The sequence below is a fragment of the Plasmodium brasilianum genome, chromosome 11, assembly GCF_023973825.1.
Source record: "Plasmodium brasilianum strain Bolivian I chromosome 11, whole genome shotgun sequence".
In the NCBI taxonomy this organism is placed as follows: Eukaryota; Apicomplexa; class Aconoidasida; order Haemosporida; family Plasmodiidae; genus Plasmodium; species Plasmodium brasilianum.
Window position 1 is genome coordinate 434,930 of NC_090124.1, and position 17,829 is coordinate 452,758.

At 24.1% G+C, this 17,829-nt stretch overlaps 2 protein-coding genes across 2 annotated transcripts; both read right to left on the reverse strand.

Annotated features, from left to right (window-relative positions):
- Positions 1-286: 286 nt before the first annotated feature.
- On the reverse strand, positions 287-9,199 carry MKS88_003566 (uncharacterized protein; the record flags this gene model as incomplete). Its single annotated transcript, XM_067216668.1, has 3 exons — positions 287-3,508; positions 4,433-5,414; positions 5,775-9,199. 3 exons carry the CDS (start codon positions 9,197-9,199, stop codon positions 287-289), a joined length of 7,629 nt encoding a protein of 2,542 aa, XP_067072379.1.
- A 1,239-nt stretch (positions 9,200-10,438) lies between these two features.
- Positions 10,439-16,769, reverse strand: MKS88_003567 (uncharacterized protein; the record flags this gene model as incomplete). The annotated part of the gene is made up of 2 exons (XM_067216669.1): positions 10,439-14,488; positions 14,697-16,769. 2 exons carry the CDS (start codon positions 16,767-16,769, stop codon positions 10,439-10,441), a joined length of 6,123 nt encoding a protein of 2,040 aa, XP_067072380.1.
- Positions 16,770-17,829: the final 1,060 nt, after the last annotated feature.

The following is a 17,829-nucleotide window of genomic DNA, read 5'->3' on the forward strand; positions in this document are numbered from 1 at the left end:
ATTAGAGTTAAATATATTGTGGAGGTGTACGAACAGGCACATATATATATATATATAAATATATATATATAATGGTGTAAAACTTTTGACTAGAAAGATGTTTTGCCATTATTATTACCGTTTTTGCATCCAATCGAAAAAAATAGACGTTTTTTTAAATACAAGAGGTAATTATTTATTCGAGAATTTTGTTTTTTATTTTGTATTTCCTCCCATAGGAAGAAGGTAGAATTAAATAATGCATTCTTTTGACATATATGAAAAATAATTTTTCGTTTCTTCCGTTCTAATATTTTTTTTTTTTTTTTTTTCTTTCTGTATTCTTACAATGTAATAAATTATTAGTAAGAATGAAATCTTTTTCCTTTGACACAAAAATATTCTTTTCCCCATAGGCCATTAAGTAATATATGTCCGATGCATAATTTAATAGTATGAAAATATTAATTACATTTACTTTACAATTTATTTTTTCATTTTTATAATAACATATTAAAAAGCTTTTAAGTAGTTTTAAAAACGCGTTACACAATGTATATAATAAGTAACGATAATCGCCCTCTCCTTCTTTTTTAAGTGGGATGTTGTCATTAAAATATTTAAGTAATCTATGAGTAAAAGGAAAGTGCAAAAATTTTTTTTTTCCTATTTTATTTTCAAAGAGAGTAGAACATATTGGTTTAAAGTAAATTGTGTACTTTTTTTCAAGTTGGTTTTTTCCCCATAACTGCAAAAAGGGTTCTTCAGCTATTTCATGTAGATCAAAATTTAGTACAATTTCAAATGATGTGTTAGGATATCTATATGTTGAGCCATTAAAATAGGAACACATATTTGACCTTATCATGTAATTTTTAAAATATAACCAATTTTCTTTTATATTATTTATTATAATAAATGGATGTATAATTGTATCTACGCTATTAATTATATCTCTTAGTATTTTTCTATTTTTTCTATATTTTTCTCTGAATGGAAATATCAATGACGATGATTTGTTTTTCCCCTTCCGAACATTGCGGACTCCATCAATTGTATCCTTTACTTCTCTCTTGTTCATTTCGCGCACATTAATTTCTCCCATGTTAATTTCTCTTGCGTTCATTACTTTGTAGATTCTCTTCTTTTCACATCTCCTCCTTTCAAACAAATCCACAAGAGAGTTCACTATAACACTTCTAGAGAAGTAGCATATATGATTTACTCTCGCATTACTTGTATCATAAAAATCGCAACTCTTTTTTTTTAATTTATAATAAATGACGCCGTAAAAAATGAACCGTAATAAGGAAAAAATTTTGTATTCCTTTAATGGTTGAAAGGGATAACTCTGATAATTCATTTTCAATAAATTTATAAAAGCATAGACACAAGAAGGTACACATATGTTGTGATAAAGAACATATGGACTTTTTTTAACTATTTCAATTTGTTTTAAATAAATAAATTTATAAATATTTAATTTGTTAACTGTCTTATTTTTGTTATTTACTTGAAGGTGCTGGTGATAATAAAAACAAAATTTTATAAATAAGAAACAAATATCAAAATTTTCTCTTACTAAATTTTTTGCATATAATCGATTTTTGTTTTTATATATATATTCATCATAAAATGCTTTGAAAAAATTAGCGACCTCTGATCTTTCTTCTAATAAAAAAGAAAAGTTACCTTTAACATTGCACTTCGTTGTGTTAACCCCATTATAGGAATGATCATTGCGGCATTCTTTATGTGTATTTTGACAACCTCGATTTATAACTCCTTTTTTGTTTCCTTTATATTTACAGCAGCTATAGTTCTCTTCATTATTCCAACGCCCTGCGGTGTAATTCTTACATTCATTGTTCAATCTCCTTTTAGAATAATATTTAAAAATGATGTCCTTATGTCTATTGTATATTTTGTTCCTGCTTTTTTTGTGAACCTTCCAATATTTATTCACACACTTTTTCATTAAATAATAAATTGCCTCCAAACGTATAATACATTTACTTTTTTCCTTATCCGTATTATTACCCCCTTGATTTAACAATAGTAGTTTATTAAAAATTCTCAAGTTGTAATTTAAATTAAAAAATATATGATACCTTTTGCTTAGTTTTTCAAAATCATATGAGCGGCTAGCTACAAATAGGACCTCCTTTTTATCATAATTGTTGAGGTCTTTTATAATGTTGAGATATTCAAATGTGTTCAATAAATGTTCTTCATTTATAGTAATAAAAATGTTTTTCTTTTTCTTAAAAAAATTGTTACATAAATTATACTTCTGCAATGTAATTTTGTAATTCCATACGTTACTATTGTTACGTAATAGTTTATTCACATATGCATTTATATGTACTCTTAATTTACCTTTTTTCATTATGTCTCTTTTGCACCTCTTCTTAAATGTCTTTTCCATTAAAATATTATATATATGTAAACTTGATTTAATCAAAAAAAAAGATCTTTTTAAATTTACAAAATAGTTAATAAATTTGGTTTCTTTTATTCTTAGTAACGCGTCTTCAATAATGCTTATTGTTCTACTTTGGAACGAGGTTTCTACAATATTTTTTTCTTCATTACACATTAAGCTAATGTTTTTTATACTTCCGTTTAAGTGTTTTCTCCTTTTTTCACCCTCTACCACCTTCTCTCTTTTATGCTGTTTATCACAATAACGAAGTAGTTCATAATACCCCCTTATTTTTCGAAAAAGATCTTCACCATACTCACAGAAATTTATCTTAAGATAACTAAAATCATCCGTGGAAATTTTGCTACCTATATTGAATTCATAATTAATAAAATCTAAATCATCCTTTGTTACGAAAATTGATGCTTCACATATATCAGTGTCTAAAAATATTTTCTTAAATTTTGTTTTCAGTTCATCATAATTTCTATTTGTCAGTTTTGAAAATAAAATTGGTATATACGATAGTAATTCTAGTTTATTATAATTCCATATTATTTTTTTCTCCTCCTTATTTTCCCTAATTTCTGGTTTATTTTTGAGTAATGAATCGAAACTATCGATGGCATTCCTTTTTGTACTATCACTGTTTCTGTACCTACTTGTGGAGGTATCCTTATCATCGATTTTATAATTATAATTAAGCTTGTCTACACAACTTATGCAATTTAAAAAAGTAGTTTTTCCACTATTTTTATCACCACATATTAATATGTCCATATATTTTATTTCATTTTTTATGTTTGTGGTTATTGTATTACTCTTCTTTTCTATCCATATTCTATTTTCTCTTAATCTTTTAATACTATTTTTCTTTTCTTTTTCCCCATAGTATATATTTATTTCTTTCAGAATGTTAAAAGAATTGTTCTTAATTTTTAACAAGTTGTTATCTATATCCAAAACATCTTCATCATATTTTTCGTCGTTTTTATACGTATATATTTCCTCATGATAATTAATCGGACATTTTTTTTTTTTTTCGTTTTCATTTAAACAAATTTTGCCAAACGAGGTTATTTTTAAATAATTTATGTGCACTTCCTACGAATTGGATGTCAGAAGTTCAAGCCTTTTTACTTTTTTAAAGAAATGCATTTCTATAAGAGTTTCTACATTCAAGACTGCAAAGAGTTGTTTGTTCGTTTGCTCGTTTGTTTGTTTTATCGTTTTATCGTTTTATCGTTTGTTTGTATATTTATTTATTATTTTTATTTTTTTTTTTTCGCTCTAGTGTACCAGTAAAACATGAAAAAATTATTTCGAAACTATTCTTATTATTTGTTGAACCTCGTTTTAACTAATTGCTCTTTTTCTTTGTTATATCTGCTTATGTTGTTTTTTTTAGGGCACGTTTTGAGCTTTGCTATTTAAAAAAAAAAAAAAATAAAATAAAATAAAATTACGATATGACAAAAAATTTATACGAAGTTGCCTTTTTGATCTCTTTATTTTAAGAAAAAAAAAAAAGAAAAGAGGAAAGAGTATATGGGGAAACAAGAACAATAGACTGCATTCGAAGTAAAAAGAAAATAAAAGGAAATGAGAAAATCAAAAAGGGGTGAATCAAAAATGAAACAAATTTACCACTAAATATGTATATCACAAAACAAGTTTCCCACAGGAGCTTATTACTTATCATTTACGAATCATACTTTTAATAATATCTATCTTCGTACCTTTTGGTAATACGATGAACACAGTCATGTATTACATACGTAAGCAAGTAAAAGCAAAAACTATAACGTATGATCAGACATTCGTTAGTTGGATGGCAGTAGAAAATAGAACGTTAACTAGTGACTCGTGAAGAAAGGAAATGTTGTGCTTGAGGGAAACATAAAAATGGGATTTACATAAATACATATGATCTATATCTAAACAGGTATGAAATAATTGAATAAAGAGTAGGAAGCTAGAAAAATATTTACTTAACAAAAAATTAGCAAAAGGAAATGTAAAAAGAACTTCATTAATTTTAGAACTAATCCATCTATCAATTTTATACTTAGTTGATTTTAACCATATATAACAAAAAGAGAAAGGACATATTTCTATTTCTTCGTCACTATTATTTTTTGTGTAAATTATAATTTTTTCAATATCATTTATTTTTAGATATTCATTTGAAAAAAAATCTTCATAGAATTCGTTCGATTCGGAGAAAATATTTTTAGTTAGTTTTAATGGGTAGGTAACTTTATGAATACACTTGTTAATAAAGTTAGGTAGCAAAAATAGAAGTAGCCATTCCTTTATCTCATTATTTATACTCTTAGAATAGAACTCAACAAATTTTATGTTATTATCTTTATATAATGAATTATATAATGTGTATAATGCTAAAGTGCGAATAGGATATATTTTTACACTTAAAATAAAATAACAGTCTTTTAATTTTAGTTCATCTATATTTCGATTTTTATTCCAATCAGCATTATCATTCTTAACTGTAATGTTCTTTTCGTTGTAATGAATGTTGTTTCTAGACTTATTAAAATCAAAAAAATTATTTTCTGTTTGGTTTTCTCTTAATACAAAATGGGTTGATTCGTCATATTTCTCCATCTTATTATTATTCATTTTATTAATTATGATTTCTAACGAATTTTTTTTTTCTTCTTCACCTTCTTGTAATATATTTCTTTTTATCTCATTAAACTCTTTTTTAATGTTTTTTGCAATTTTATACCCAAAATAGTCGGGATTGTATGGCCATACGGGGAAAAATGCTGAAATGTTCTCATCATCTTTTGATATATTATAATTTATGTTACTTAGTAAATGCTTTTTTATACTAACTTTTAAATTTACATCAAAACAGTTGAAGTAGTTTATCTTATTTTCCTTCGAACTAATTCTTATACCAAGAAAAGAAATGTCATTTATGTACTTATCATTGTTACATATATCTTCTTCCTTAAAGCATAATGATAGAATGGAATCACTCCTGCGTTTTAATGTAATAATAAAATTTTTTTTTTTTTTTTTTCGATAGAAGGGGATAGAAAAACAAATAAATTAATTCAAAAAAATTATTTTCAAATAAGCAAAGTATAACAAATGTATGTTGACCTAGTTTTAGCACAAGTGTCATATTTTTTGGAAGATAGAGACATACAGGAATAAAGTAACAGGAATGAAGCAAAATGGGAATAAATATCGTTCTCTTTTCGCAAGTATAAAAAGACATAGTAGCATGAACGTATGAATAAACACAAGATCAAACGTTATCTCACGCATGTTTTTATATACATGCGCATGCAGACATCCTTCGCATTGCTCAAATTTTTTTTTTTTTTTTTTTTACCTTTGGGAGTAGTTGCAATCCTGATAATATAAATCGAAGGATATGTTTGGAATACATTCCAAGGAGTGAAATGTTTTTGCTATGTTTTTGACTCTCGGGCCATTATTATTTGCTGTATTATTTATCAGAATTTCTGTGTTTTCTTCGTGGCTATTTACATAGTAATCTTGGGCGCTATATTCATTATTTTCATCTATCTGTTGATTGTACACACACTGATGATAAGTTTCATTCATTCTCTCATTAATTTTAAAATTAATTTCGTCGGATTTGTTAAAATTGTAATACAATCCTTCTTCATCAGTTAAGAATGAACAAGCGCTGGTTTCACTTGTTGAGTTATGAATATCATATAGATAATTATTAACATTTTTAGAATTCTTCACTTTACTTTTGTTCATCTTTTTTTTTACAGTAAAATTCTTATCATAATACATCTTTTCTTTTATGTATAAATCTGTGTTTAACCATATTTTGTTTAAAATATTTCTTAATAACGATTTTTTATATTTCTCGTTTTTTATGTAGACATACGAATTTTTTTTTTTTTTTTTTTTAGAGCACGTATTCTTTTTTAATTTTCTTTCTAATACAATGGATGTTTTGTTAAGACTACATTCAGAACTCATTGCGTTCATGCAATTATTTTTTAAGTGTCTATTTGCTTCTATTCCTGATTTCGTAACATACTTTCGTGTTATATTTTTACCGATTCTTTCACTTCGCTCCTGTCTTTCGATGATATCTTTTTCACTCAGATCTTGATCTTTTGGATGTGAAAAGAAACCGCACAAAAAATTCACAACCGAATCAGTAGACGGACTTATATTCTTTAAGTCTATTATTACCTTATTCATTAATTTCATTGCTTTTATTTTATTATATAAGAAAAATGATTTTACAAAGCTTCCTCCATTTTTTGAGAATAAAAAGTTTATAAAAATAGGATCCATATACAAATATTGATAAACTAAATCATAGAATATTCCGATTTTTAAAAAACAGTTTGTAAATATGGTATGAAAAAACTTTTTATTACTTAGCCATTTATTTATAGTTATTTTATTACAAAGATTTTTTAAAAAAATATTGTCGTATAGATAACCATAAAAATCTAGAGCTTTCATAATTTTTTTAAAATTTATTTTATTGATTCTATTTATTATATCATTAGAAAATAAAACTTTCGATAACGCAAAGTTTACATGATGTTCATTCATATTTATCAAATTATTTGTACTATACGTATTTAAAATTATTTTAAAATAGGAATATTTCTCAAAGCATTTTATATTTATCTCTAATATTTTATTTTCTTTTTCATATATTAATTTAATATTTTTTAAAAAATTATTTCTTAAGGGTACCTTATTTTTTATTATGTATTCTTTTTTTTCCCCGATTACTTCCGTTTCAACCTTCTTATCATTCTCGTTATCCATAATACCAATTTTATTATTATTTCTATTCTGTCCAATATATTTTCTAAACAGTTCGTCCTCTTTACTAGGTTCTAACATCACGCTTGATGAAAAGTTTTCAAAAGGGTAACCGTTATTCGTTGTTATATTGTTCTCCTTTTTTTTCCCTTCAACGTCATCAATTTTGTAATGAAGCTTATTTTTATTATATACCACGGGATCATTCACATCATTTCCTTCACCATAAATTTTATTATTACACCCGTGTATTTGTTTGATGTATCGGGACTTGCATTCCTCATTATAATTTTCATGCATTCCGTCCATTTGATTGACCGCTTCTTTTCCTACTTCTTTGTCTGCTCCATCCCTGTTATAGATTAGATATCCATTAGAAAAATCCCCATTTTCTTCATCTATGTTCTTACCTTTGTTTACCTCCTTGTCCTCTTTTATGAGGTTTAAAATTTCGTTATGAATACTTTTTATTTTTTTCTTTTTTTCTATTATATTATTTTTAATATTGCTACCATTACTGTTTATCAGATCTATGTATTTTATAGTGCATTTGCTATTACAACTACTATTATTTTTGTCCCCATTCAACGAGAACATATCTTTGTCATATAAAATAACTTTTTTGTTTATAGGTGAAAAGCTTAACTTTTCATTAGAGGAATATTCACTACATTTATTTATTATCCTTTCTTTTAGTTTATCATTCAAATTGATTTTCGTAGAATTACTACTTATTAATTTTTCTCTCATTTCTTCATATAATTTATTTTTATTACTTAGGCTTTTGGAGAGGGTACTTATTTTGTCATCATTTCTTTCATCCTCTATCATAAGACTGTTTGAATAATACGGATATAATACATCATTATTAATCATATATTCATCCCCTGGAGTGGTGTTGCATCTAATTTGAATATTTACTTTGCCTCTGAATTTCCTAATTTCCTCATTTAATTTTTCTTTGTTTTTTTCTGCACTTTTTCCTTCGTATATATTGTCTAAAAGGATAGGACTACAATTTAAATCATTTTCAAGAAAAACATGTGTCAATTCATTTTCTTTGGACTTATTTTTAAGATTATCATTTATTGTGTAGACCTCCTGTTTATAATGCACTTCATCTCTTTTGTTTTGCTTCTTCACTGATTGCTCATTTTTTTTATTTTTTTTTACGCTTTCTTTTACTTCTCTATTCTCACTATATATATTATTTTCATTTCTTTTCATTTCGTTACATTCCTCAGTTAACCTAATTCCACCTTCATTTCTAAATTTGTGACAATGAATTCTAGCAGTTGTCACATTCACATTACCAATAACTGTTTTTTCTAATTCACTATCCTTTCTTTTCGTCTGCAACGTTTTTTCTTGCAAACATTCATATTCATTTTTGTTATTTAAGTTTTTAGTCGCAGTGTGTTCATTACAATTTTTTGTGTCACATGAATACCTCTTAGTATATTCACTATATGTCCTCTTAACACCATATTTTGTCTTAGAGTTATTTTCAGATTTTGAATAGATCTTTTCATGTATCATGCCGCTCTCTATTTCTTTATCACGCAATTTATTTTTATTTACGCTCATCAAATCTTCATCTGTTATATAACATTTCAACAAAGGGCAAAATTTACCTGTATATATATTATTTTTTATTTTATTTTCTTCTGTTATCACTTTTTCTTCTATCACTTTTGAAATATCATGTTTTTTTTTTATACACACATTGGTTAAGTAAGATTTATTACAAAAATTATTACTATCATTATTTTTGTAAAAGTCTTTCAATTTACAAAATATATTTTTATTATACTTCCCTTCGTCCTGTAAATCGCTACACTTCATTCGCTTTTTTATATAATCGTATTGTTCACTCTCTAACATGAAATTATGAAATAGATCCTTTTTATCTTCGCTCAAGGGGTATTCAGTGACTTTTAAATTGTGAAAGCAATATGAACGCTTTTTTGAATTATACTTCATCATTATGTTATAAACGCCAGTGTGTTTTTTTCGATTTTAATTGGGCGCGATGCTAACATAAAAGACAAGGAAAAATAAGGTAACAAAAAAAAGGACAACAAGGCAACAGCAAAAAGGACAATAAAACAAAAAAAATGACAATAAGACAAAAGAAAAAAGTAAAATATAACAACAAATAAAAGTAAAATATAACGACAAATATGAGTAAAATATAACGACAAATATGAGTAAAATATAACGACAAATATGAGTAAAATATAACGACAAATATGAGTAAAATATAACGACAAATAAGAGTTACATAAGGCAGCGAAAAAAAAAATAAAGCAAAAATTACCAAAGAATATGGCAAAAAAGATACACACAAAAAGTAACAAATATGGAAACTTGCTAATAAAAATAATGGGAAAAAAAAATAAATAATTTTATTTACCTTAATGAAAAAAGTACATAATTTTTAAATATAATATGACCATCTTTGTGACACACGCATAACAAGTAATTTCCTTTTTTTATAAAAAAAAAAAAATAATGATAATAATTTAAATAGACTCGAACTATTTAATTAAAATAAAGACGTACGGTACTAAATTATAGGGGTAAAACAACAACGACATAAAAATATTACATATAAATATGTGTATGTATAAGCATTTAATGTTCTAGGCATTTGTTTTCATTTCATTGCTCTTTATTATACTTTATACACATACGCGCCAAGGAACTGCATGCGCAACCTACATTCAAATGCAGTAATCGAAGCGAAATTTATTTAACATTAATTCATATATGAGTATAGTTCAATATTCTTTCGTATTTTTTAAGCATAATCAAATGTCTACTTTTACGCATATTTATATTTTATCATGCATACACATATATATAAATACTCAAGTATACCCAATACAAAAAAAAAAAAAAAAAAAAAAAAAATATATTTTCCCATGAAAAAGAAAAAGAAGCATTGTAGTTCATTTTTTTTTTTTAATTAATTTTGACATATGATGTCTATCTTTTATCATATACTCATATGCGCATATTCACCTATGAAGTAACACAAACAATTGCATTTTTAAATGATTTCGCTATTCTCGAGTTATTATAAAAAATGACGATCCATCCATTCAATCAGAAATAAACACATAAAGATAGTACTGATAAAGAAACAAAACAGAGCAAAACAAACTAAAATTAACATCATTGTTGTAATTAATGTTATTGTTAAATTGCATACTCTTTTCCCTAAATATCTAACCGAATTATGTTTATGAAATTGTAATACTTGTCTGAACAACCAATTATATTAATCAGATTTTCATTGGAAATAATTTCTTGCGTTAACAGGGAAAAAGCTTTTCGTACATATATAAATATTTGAAAATGTTCACAGTTACATTCAGATATCAATCTATTTACAAAGTCGTCGTTCATATTATTTTGAAAGTAATAATTTACGGAAATATTTTTATCGTAAAGTTTTAAATCATCTGATTTGTTAATATGAACAACATTATTATAAAAATGTTCTAACGAGTTGTGCTTTCTTTCGTAAAATTTTTGTTCATAATTATTTACATGCATAAATTCAATATTTTGTAATAAATCATTAAAATGGATTTCTTTAAAATTACTGCTTCTCCTGTCATTCATACTATTTTCACTATTAAATTTTAATAAATTATTATGCTCTATATTATCCCCTTCACCACATATTGGTGCTAATCTACGAAGTACGTTCTTATTAAAAACTTTTACATTATCCTTGTACGGGATAGGAAGCATTAAAACAACATTAACTATAGCATTAATTATTTTGTGTAATCTTTCTCCTAGCTGTTCTATAGCATATTCATTAAAATATTCCATATCTATGTCTCTTATAATTTTGTCCAAATTATTGATGCTATTAATTTCTCCTTTCAAAAAACAAAAGCCTTTTTCTCTGTCACCGTAATCAGCACCATAATTATCATCATCATCATTATTATTATTGTTATTATTATTACTCTTCCTTTCATTATTATTATTATTAGTATGTACCTTAGAACGTAGGGAAACCATTTCCCTCTTCTGTTTATACATACAGAGATATATTAATATATTACAATAAGCTAATATAAAATATTTTAAATCATCCGAATTTTGATATATATAAAATATATCATTTAACCACTCATCAATAATAGATGTGAAAATATGTTCATCAACTAGAATAGTAAAAAAATCCTGTATATCTAAAAAAAGATACATAGAAAATGACTGATATATGTATCTTTTTTTCTGAATCATCAATAACATTGTATATACATTATACTCATTTTCGGAACTATTTAAAAGGAGATTGTTGTTCACACATTTTAATGTTTTTAGTAGCTTCCTTATATGTTCTTCTTTTTTATCTTTTAATAGAAATATATTAAAATAAATAGTATTTAACAACTTCACAATTTTTTTTTCCTTATCATTGTCCATAGCATCTAATCGATGATTATGCATATTATTATTACTACTATTATAATTATGACTTAATTTCCTTTTTCTTCTTGTCATATTCTTTTTTTTGTTTAAAAAATAGTTTTTTATATGTCTATAAAATAGTACTTCATTTTTGATAATTTCATTTTTGTCTGCACTTATCTCGTTTAGCGTATCGTATAATTCACTTTTTTCAAATGCACTATCTCTGGAAAATCTTTTCGCATTCTTAGAAGAACTAGAACTATTCCTGTAAACATACCCTTGTAAACTCATTTGTTTATCTTCCTCCTCCATTTCTACATATGCCCCTTCTCCCACATCTACGTCTAAATCCTCTTCCATTCCAGCATCTATGTCTGCTTCTCCAATACTTTCAAATAAAAATTCTGTATCCTTAAAAATAAACTCCTTAGTGTTAAAATTTCTATCTCCTGATTTTGCTTCATCAAATTTTTTAAACGAATAATTCGAACCAGTATCATCAATATCACTTAATTCGGTCTGATCATCTTGAATTATGTTATATGCCTTCCTTAGTTTACTCCAAAATAAATGCGTAAAAAGTATTTTATTTTTTGTTAATAATGAAAATAGATATGATAATAAGCTGTTATATAAATATAAACCACATATATGTATTGTGCTATTATTACAAAAGTTTTGCTCATTAATGTTTTCGTCCGATAAGCAAATCAACAATAAACTAATTTTTCGTAAAATTTCTATTAATGATATGTTAGAATTATTTATCCTAAATGTTTTTTCCTCTGCTAGGGAAAAGAAAACATAAAAGACATCCCTTTTAATTACATTACTAAAAAATTGCATTACATACATAGGGATATTAGGTATTTTTTCTATTTTATTTATCTCCCTTAAGTGAAATATATTCAAATCGTTCGAAATATGTGCTAAGGAATAAAGAAAATAAAACCAGAAAATTTTATAATTAAATAACGAATTTTTTGTAAATATGTATAATATATAATATATTTCATTTAATATTTCTTCATTCAGTTCATTATTTTTTACTCTTCTTATTATATGTTTAAAATAAACTATAAAACTATCATTTTGCAATATTTTTATTATTAACACATCTTGAGTACTACTAGCATTTTTATAATGTTCCAAAAAAAAGGAAAAAAATTTTAATGTTCTCAAAAATGAATACCCTTTGTCATTTCCTAATAAGGGAGAAGACGTTACATCTAGTAGGGATTCATTTAGCAAGTTAATAAATAAAATAATATTATTGTTAATTTCATTCTGATAAAACATAGAAATAAAATTCAAAAACTGGTTTAAATTACTTTCTTCCATTTTCTCCATGTAAAAATGAAAATTGTTATATAACACATCATTAATAAAAAAGTCCGTGAAACAATTTACTTGGTTATACAAATAATTTTTACAAATTTTAGATCTAACATCACTATAATAATTACAATCAATATTGTCTTCCCTTAAACATTTTAAAAGATATATTTTTTCATAATTTTCACTTAGATTTATATTTATATTATCCCAGTAGAATATATTATCACATGAAGTCGACTCATTTTTTATAAACAAAATTAATAATTGAAAAAATAAAAATATGAATATTTCTCTATAGTCGTTATAAAATATTTCCCTTGGAATTCCATATTTATACATTAAATTAACTAAAGTGTCAAAGGACCTAAATTTTAAATGTTTTTCAAAATAAAATAAGTTTATAAAACTAATATAAAAAAAAAATTGTAATACATTATCACTAAATCGTGTCATATTAATATATTCCTTTAACATCCACATCACGACTCTCTTTAAGTTATTTGAATAAGGGTGCAACAAATTTACTAACATATAATTAAGAAAAAAAGACTTGTCCTTTATTTTAAAATCATCAGTAATACTTTCAAATTGGGATATTTCATTAGCATCGTTATTAAAATAAGATATATAACTGCATTTATTTTTATAATATTCCTCAATATAATGATCAGTAGTTAAATCTTCTTTATCTATACGTCTCCTATAAGAATCATTCATGTTATCTAATAATACCTTTTGATTTATTATATTTTCCAAAACTTTTTTGATAAATAAATATTTATAATAGGTTAAAAACATAAACAAAGAAAAATATTTATATAAACTTATATCATTCATAATAAGACAACTATAATTTAAATTATGCTCATTTTGTACACTATATAAATCTTTAAATATTAACTCATCCTGAGAATATTTGTATAATGGTAAATTCTTAATAATAAATAACAAACTATTAAATGTATCACAATTTGACATATAAAAACTAGTAAAATCAAAATTATATTCTATTTTATTCTCTTTCATATGATTCTGTATTATTTTTGAGATGTAGTCAATTATATTCTTTATATGAATTTTATAATTCTCCGTTCTCATGCAAACTTCTGAATTAATTAAGAAGTTAACATTTTTATAACCACATATTTCTATTTCTTCATTCGAAAAGTCTAATTCTTTTTTTAAAAACATTTCAGGATATAACAAATGCATATACTCATTTTGAATAACTAAGCATGTTCTTAAATGATCTTTTACATTCTTATCTAAATCAAATATTATATCATAAAAATATTTCTCTAACAATTCACAAAATAAAAAAATTATGTAATTCACGTATTTCTTTAGAATATTCTTTGATTTTGTATCGTCGTAATAATCAAGTAAATATTTACGGAACAATGGTATCTTTTCAAAACAAATAATATATCTCTCAAATTTTAAATTATCAAATAATAGACTCTCTTTCTGTCCTGCGCTGCTCGTGAAAAAATTCTGAAAATAAAAAAAAAAAAAAGAAAAAAAAAAGGTAAATTTAATTGCATATACAGCCATAAATTTAAATGCATTATGGAGGAACGTTCATTTAACAATTTCTCAGCGTACAGTAGAATAAGGCACATTTAACGTTTTCGCTACCATATACAAATATGCATTTATATACACATAACGCATTTTATATTTTTCTATTATCTGTTTTTACATCAATGCATTCTATATGAGAGCTGCTGTTAATATGAAAAAAAAGACAACGTAAAAAAATCTCACTCAGAATATTTTGTTTGACAAATGCTCGTAAATTGTCCAGAGAAATTATCATACACAGGTAATTCACTGAAAGGGACAAGCATTTATCAGAAAACTTCAAATAATCAGTATAATCTATTATGTACTTAATATACCAAAACAGTTTGTTATAATTCATTCTTTCTTCATCCGTACATGTAGTGTTTATAGTTATTTTTAGTATTAAAACTGAAATTTTCTCTAAAAATATAATATATTTATTTTCAAAATGCTTAAGAATCATTTTCCAAGTATCATTCATTTCCTCATAATTAATGGATCTATATAAAAATAAATTTAAAATTTTTAAGCACCACTTTTTTGACTTCAATATATATATCAAAAATAACTTGTCCAAATGATTTCTTTTATTATGGATAAATTTACTTAAATTTTCATAAGAAGATTCTTCAGTTATTTTAGAAACAGATATAGACCTTTCATTGTTATACAGTTCATTTGTATTTATATTTACATTTACAAAATATAAATTATTTACGTATTCATGCAAATTTATATCTATTATTTCCATTATATTAGTAAATAATATTTCAAGTTCATTATCTAGCACTCCTTCTGGCAATGAAATAAAATGACACACCAAAGTCTTATATAAAAATTTTACAATTTTTTTTGTTATGAATATAATATATATATTGTTATTAAATTTTAACAGAGAATATAATAATCTGTTAAAAAAGGGGAAAAATATTTTTATTATATCCTCAAATCCTAATAACAAATTTTCACAAGGTATTTTTAAATCACTGTAATCTTCTATTTGTAATAAATTTTTATTGCTATTATTTATATAAGAAATAAAGTAATTATGATATATAACAGAATAATAGTTAGATTTATGAGTTCTAGGAATGTACTTTTTTAACATTTTATTCATTAAAAACATTAAAGAATAGAAATTTTGAAATTGTATCACCATACTGTAGTTATCCTTCTTTTCACTGTTTTCCTCATATTTTATTTCATTAACTGAATCGTTATGACCACTTAAATCCATAATATAATATATAGTTGAATTGTAATCAGTATTTAACACATTCCTGAAATCATTATTTTTAATAAAGGAAATAAACTTAAAGGTATCAAATATATTTCCTAATACATTATGCCATTTGTAAGGATAATCAATCAAAAATATACTAAAAAAAATATCAATAAAATATAAGCATATATTGAATTTTTTCATTTCAATTATACTTTTATATCTTTTAAAAGATTTATACATATCCTTATTAATCATCTTTACAAAAGTAGTAAAATTATCACTTCCTTTATCATTTATTATACAGGAATTTTTAATTAGCAACAAAATTTTTTCTTTTAAATATGTCCATTCTTCTTCTTTAAGATGTTTTGAAGTCTTTTCTAAATTTTCTAGTAACGTATAATTTTCGATAATACTTTTACTTAAGAATGTAATGACTAGAAAATTTGTTTGAGTGCATTCTGCATTTTCTGTTTCTTCTTTGTTCTTTCCCCCGTTGTTCCATGTGTGTTTGTCTAACTCAACGTTATCTTTACTATGTATTAAACTATTAAAATTTTTTATTTCTTTCTTGTATTTATCCTCTTCATAATTCCTTATAAGATTTTTCAAATATTTATTTACAAATTCAAAAATATAATTCTTTAAACATATTAGCATCATTAATCTTGTAAAATGAAATTCTTCATTTTTAATATAGGAATTATTAATAGCTTTAATCGTCTTAATGATATCCAAGTTATTATCTTTGAATTTTCTAGAAATATCATAATTTATATTTTTCTCTTTTACTAAATCAGTAAAGATATCTACTTGTTTTTTTATTTCCATTTTATAGCTAAATCCTGCATCATTTTTTTTATCCCTTACACTTTCTCCATGGTTAGTTTCAAAAATGTTTAAATCTTCTGTATCGTCTACCTTTTCGTGGTAATTATTTAAATCAATAAATAATTTGTCGTTTATTTTAATTAAAGTATCCATTATTCCATGTATAATTTCTTAAATAATAGAATGAAAAGTAAAATTACAAAAAATATGGAAATTAGATTCTTCTAGTTAAATTTTAAATCAATATATCGTAAATAAATGGAAGTGAAATTTTCATTCTATGAGTTTAAGTATGTAGTTCAACTATTGTATTGAGATATTATTTATTTTATTATTTTATCTAATTATTCATTTATCTGATCATTTTTTTTTCTTCTTTTTTTTCTTTTTTTATTTTTGTTCTTGTGTTACCGACCTATTTGTTCAATCTTTTGTTGATATGTACGATTCAGATGCTGGTTGATACATTTGTCTGTTAAGCTCTTTCTTCGTTTCAACTTTCTTATTAAGCGAAATAGCGAATGGTAAATATTTTCATGGAAGTAAAAGATAACTAAAAATTGTTAAATTCACTTAGTTAAGAAAATAAATAGAGTTACGCATAAATATAATACCCAAATAAAAAGTTAGTGTGTAATATATTTTTTGCAATCTATTTTATATGAAGTATTATGACTTAAAAATAAAAATGGGAAATGCGTTTACCCTTATATAACCCTATTTTTTAAATTCATTTGTTTTACATATTTGTACACACCAAAGGTTTCCAAATGTAAAATTTTAAAATTTTAAGAATTCGAAAATTTTATTTCGTAAATAAATTTAATTAATTTAATTGTTAATAATAGAGACATGACAAGAGAAAAAATATTAATTTAGAATTATTTTTTTTTTTTTTTATTTAATTTTTTAGCTTTTTTTTTTTTTTGTGTTCATAAAAAAAAAAGCCATTACTTTGTACAATATTTACTGTTCATATATAATATGTGAAAATTAATATTCTCATAAAAAATATTTCTTTCTTTTTTTACTATATATTAACATATGAGAAAAAAAATAAGGAAATATGTGCAATTAACTATTTAAAAAAAAAATGATATATGGTGCTACTTAACCAGACAATGTATATAATGTGAGCGTGTAGTTGTAATATGATCAATGTGAAAAAATATGTAGTAACATAAAGATTTTATTGAAAAAAACAAAAACAAAG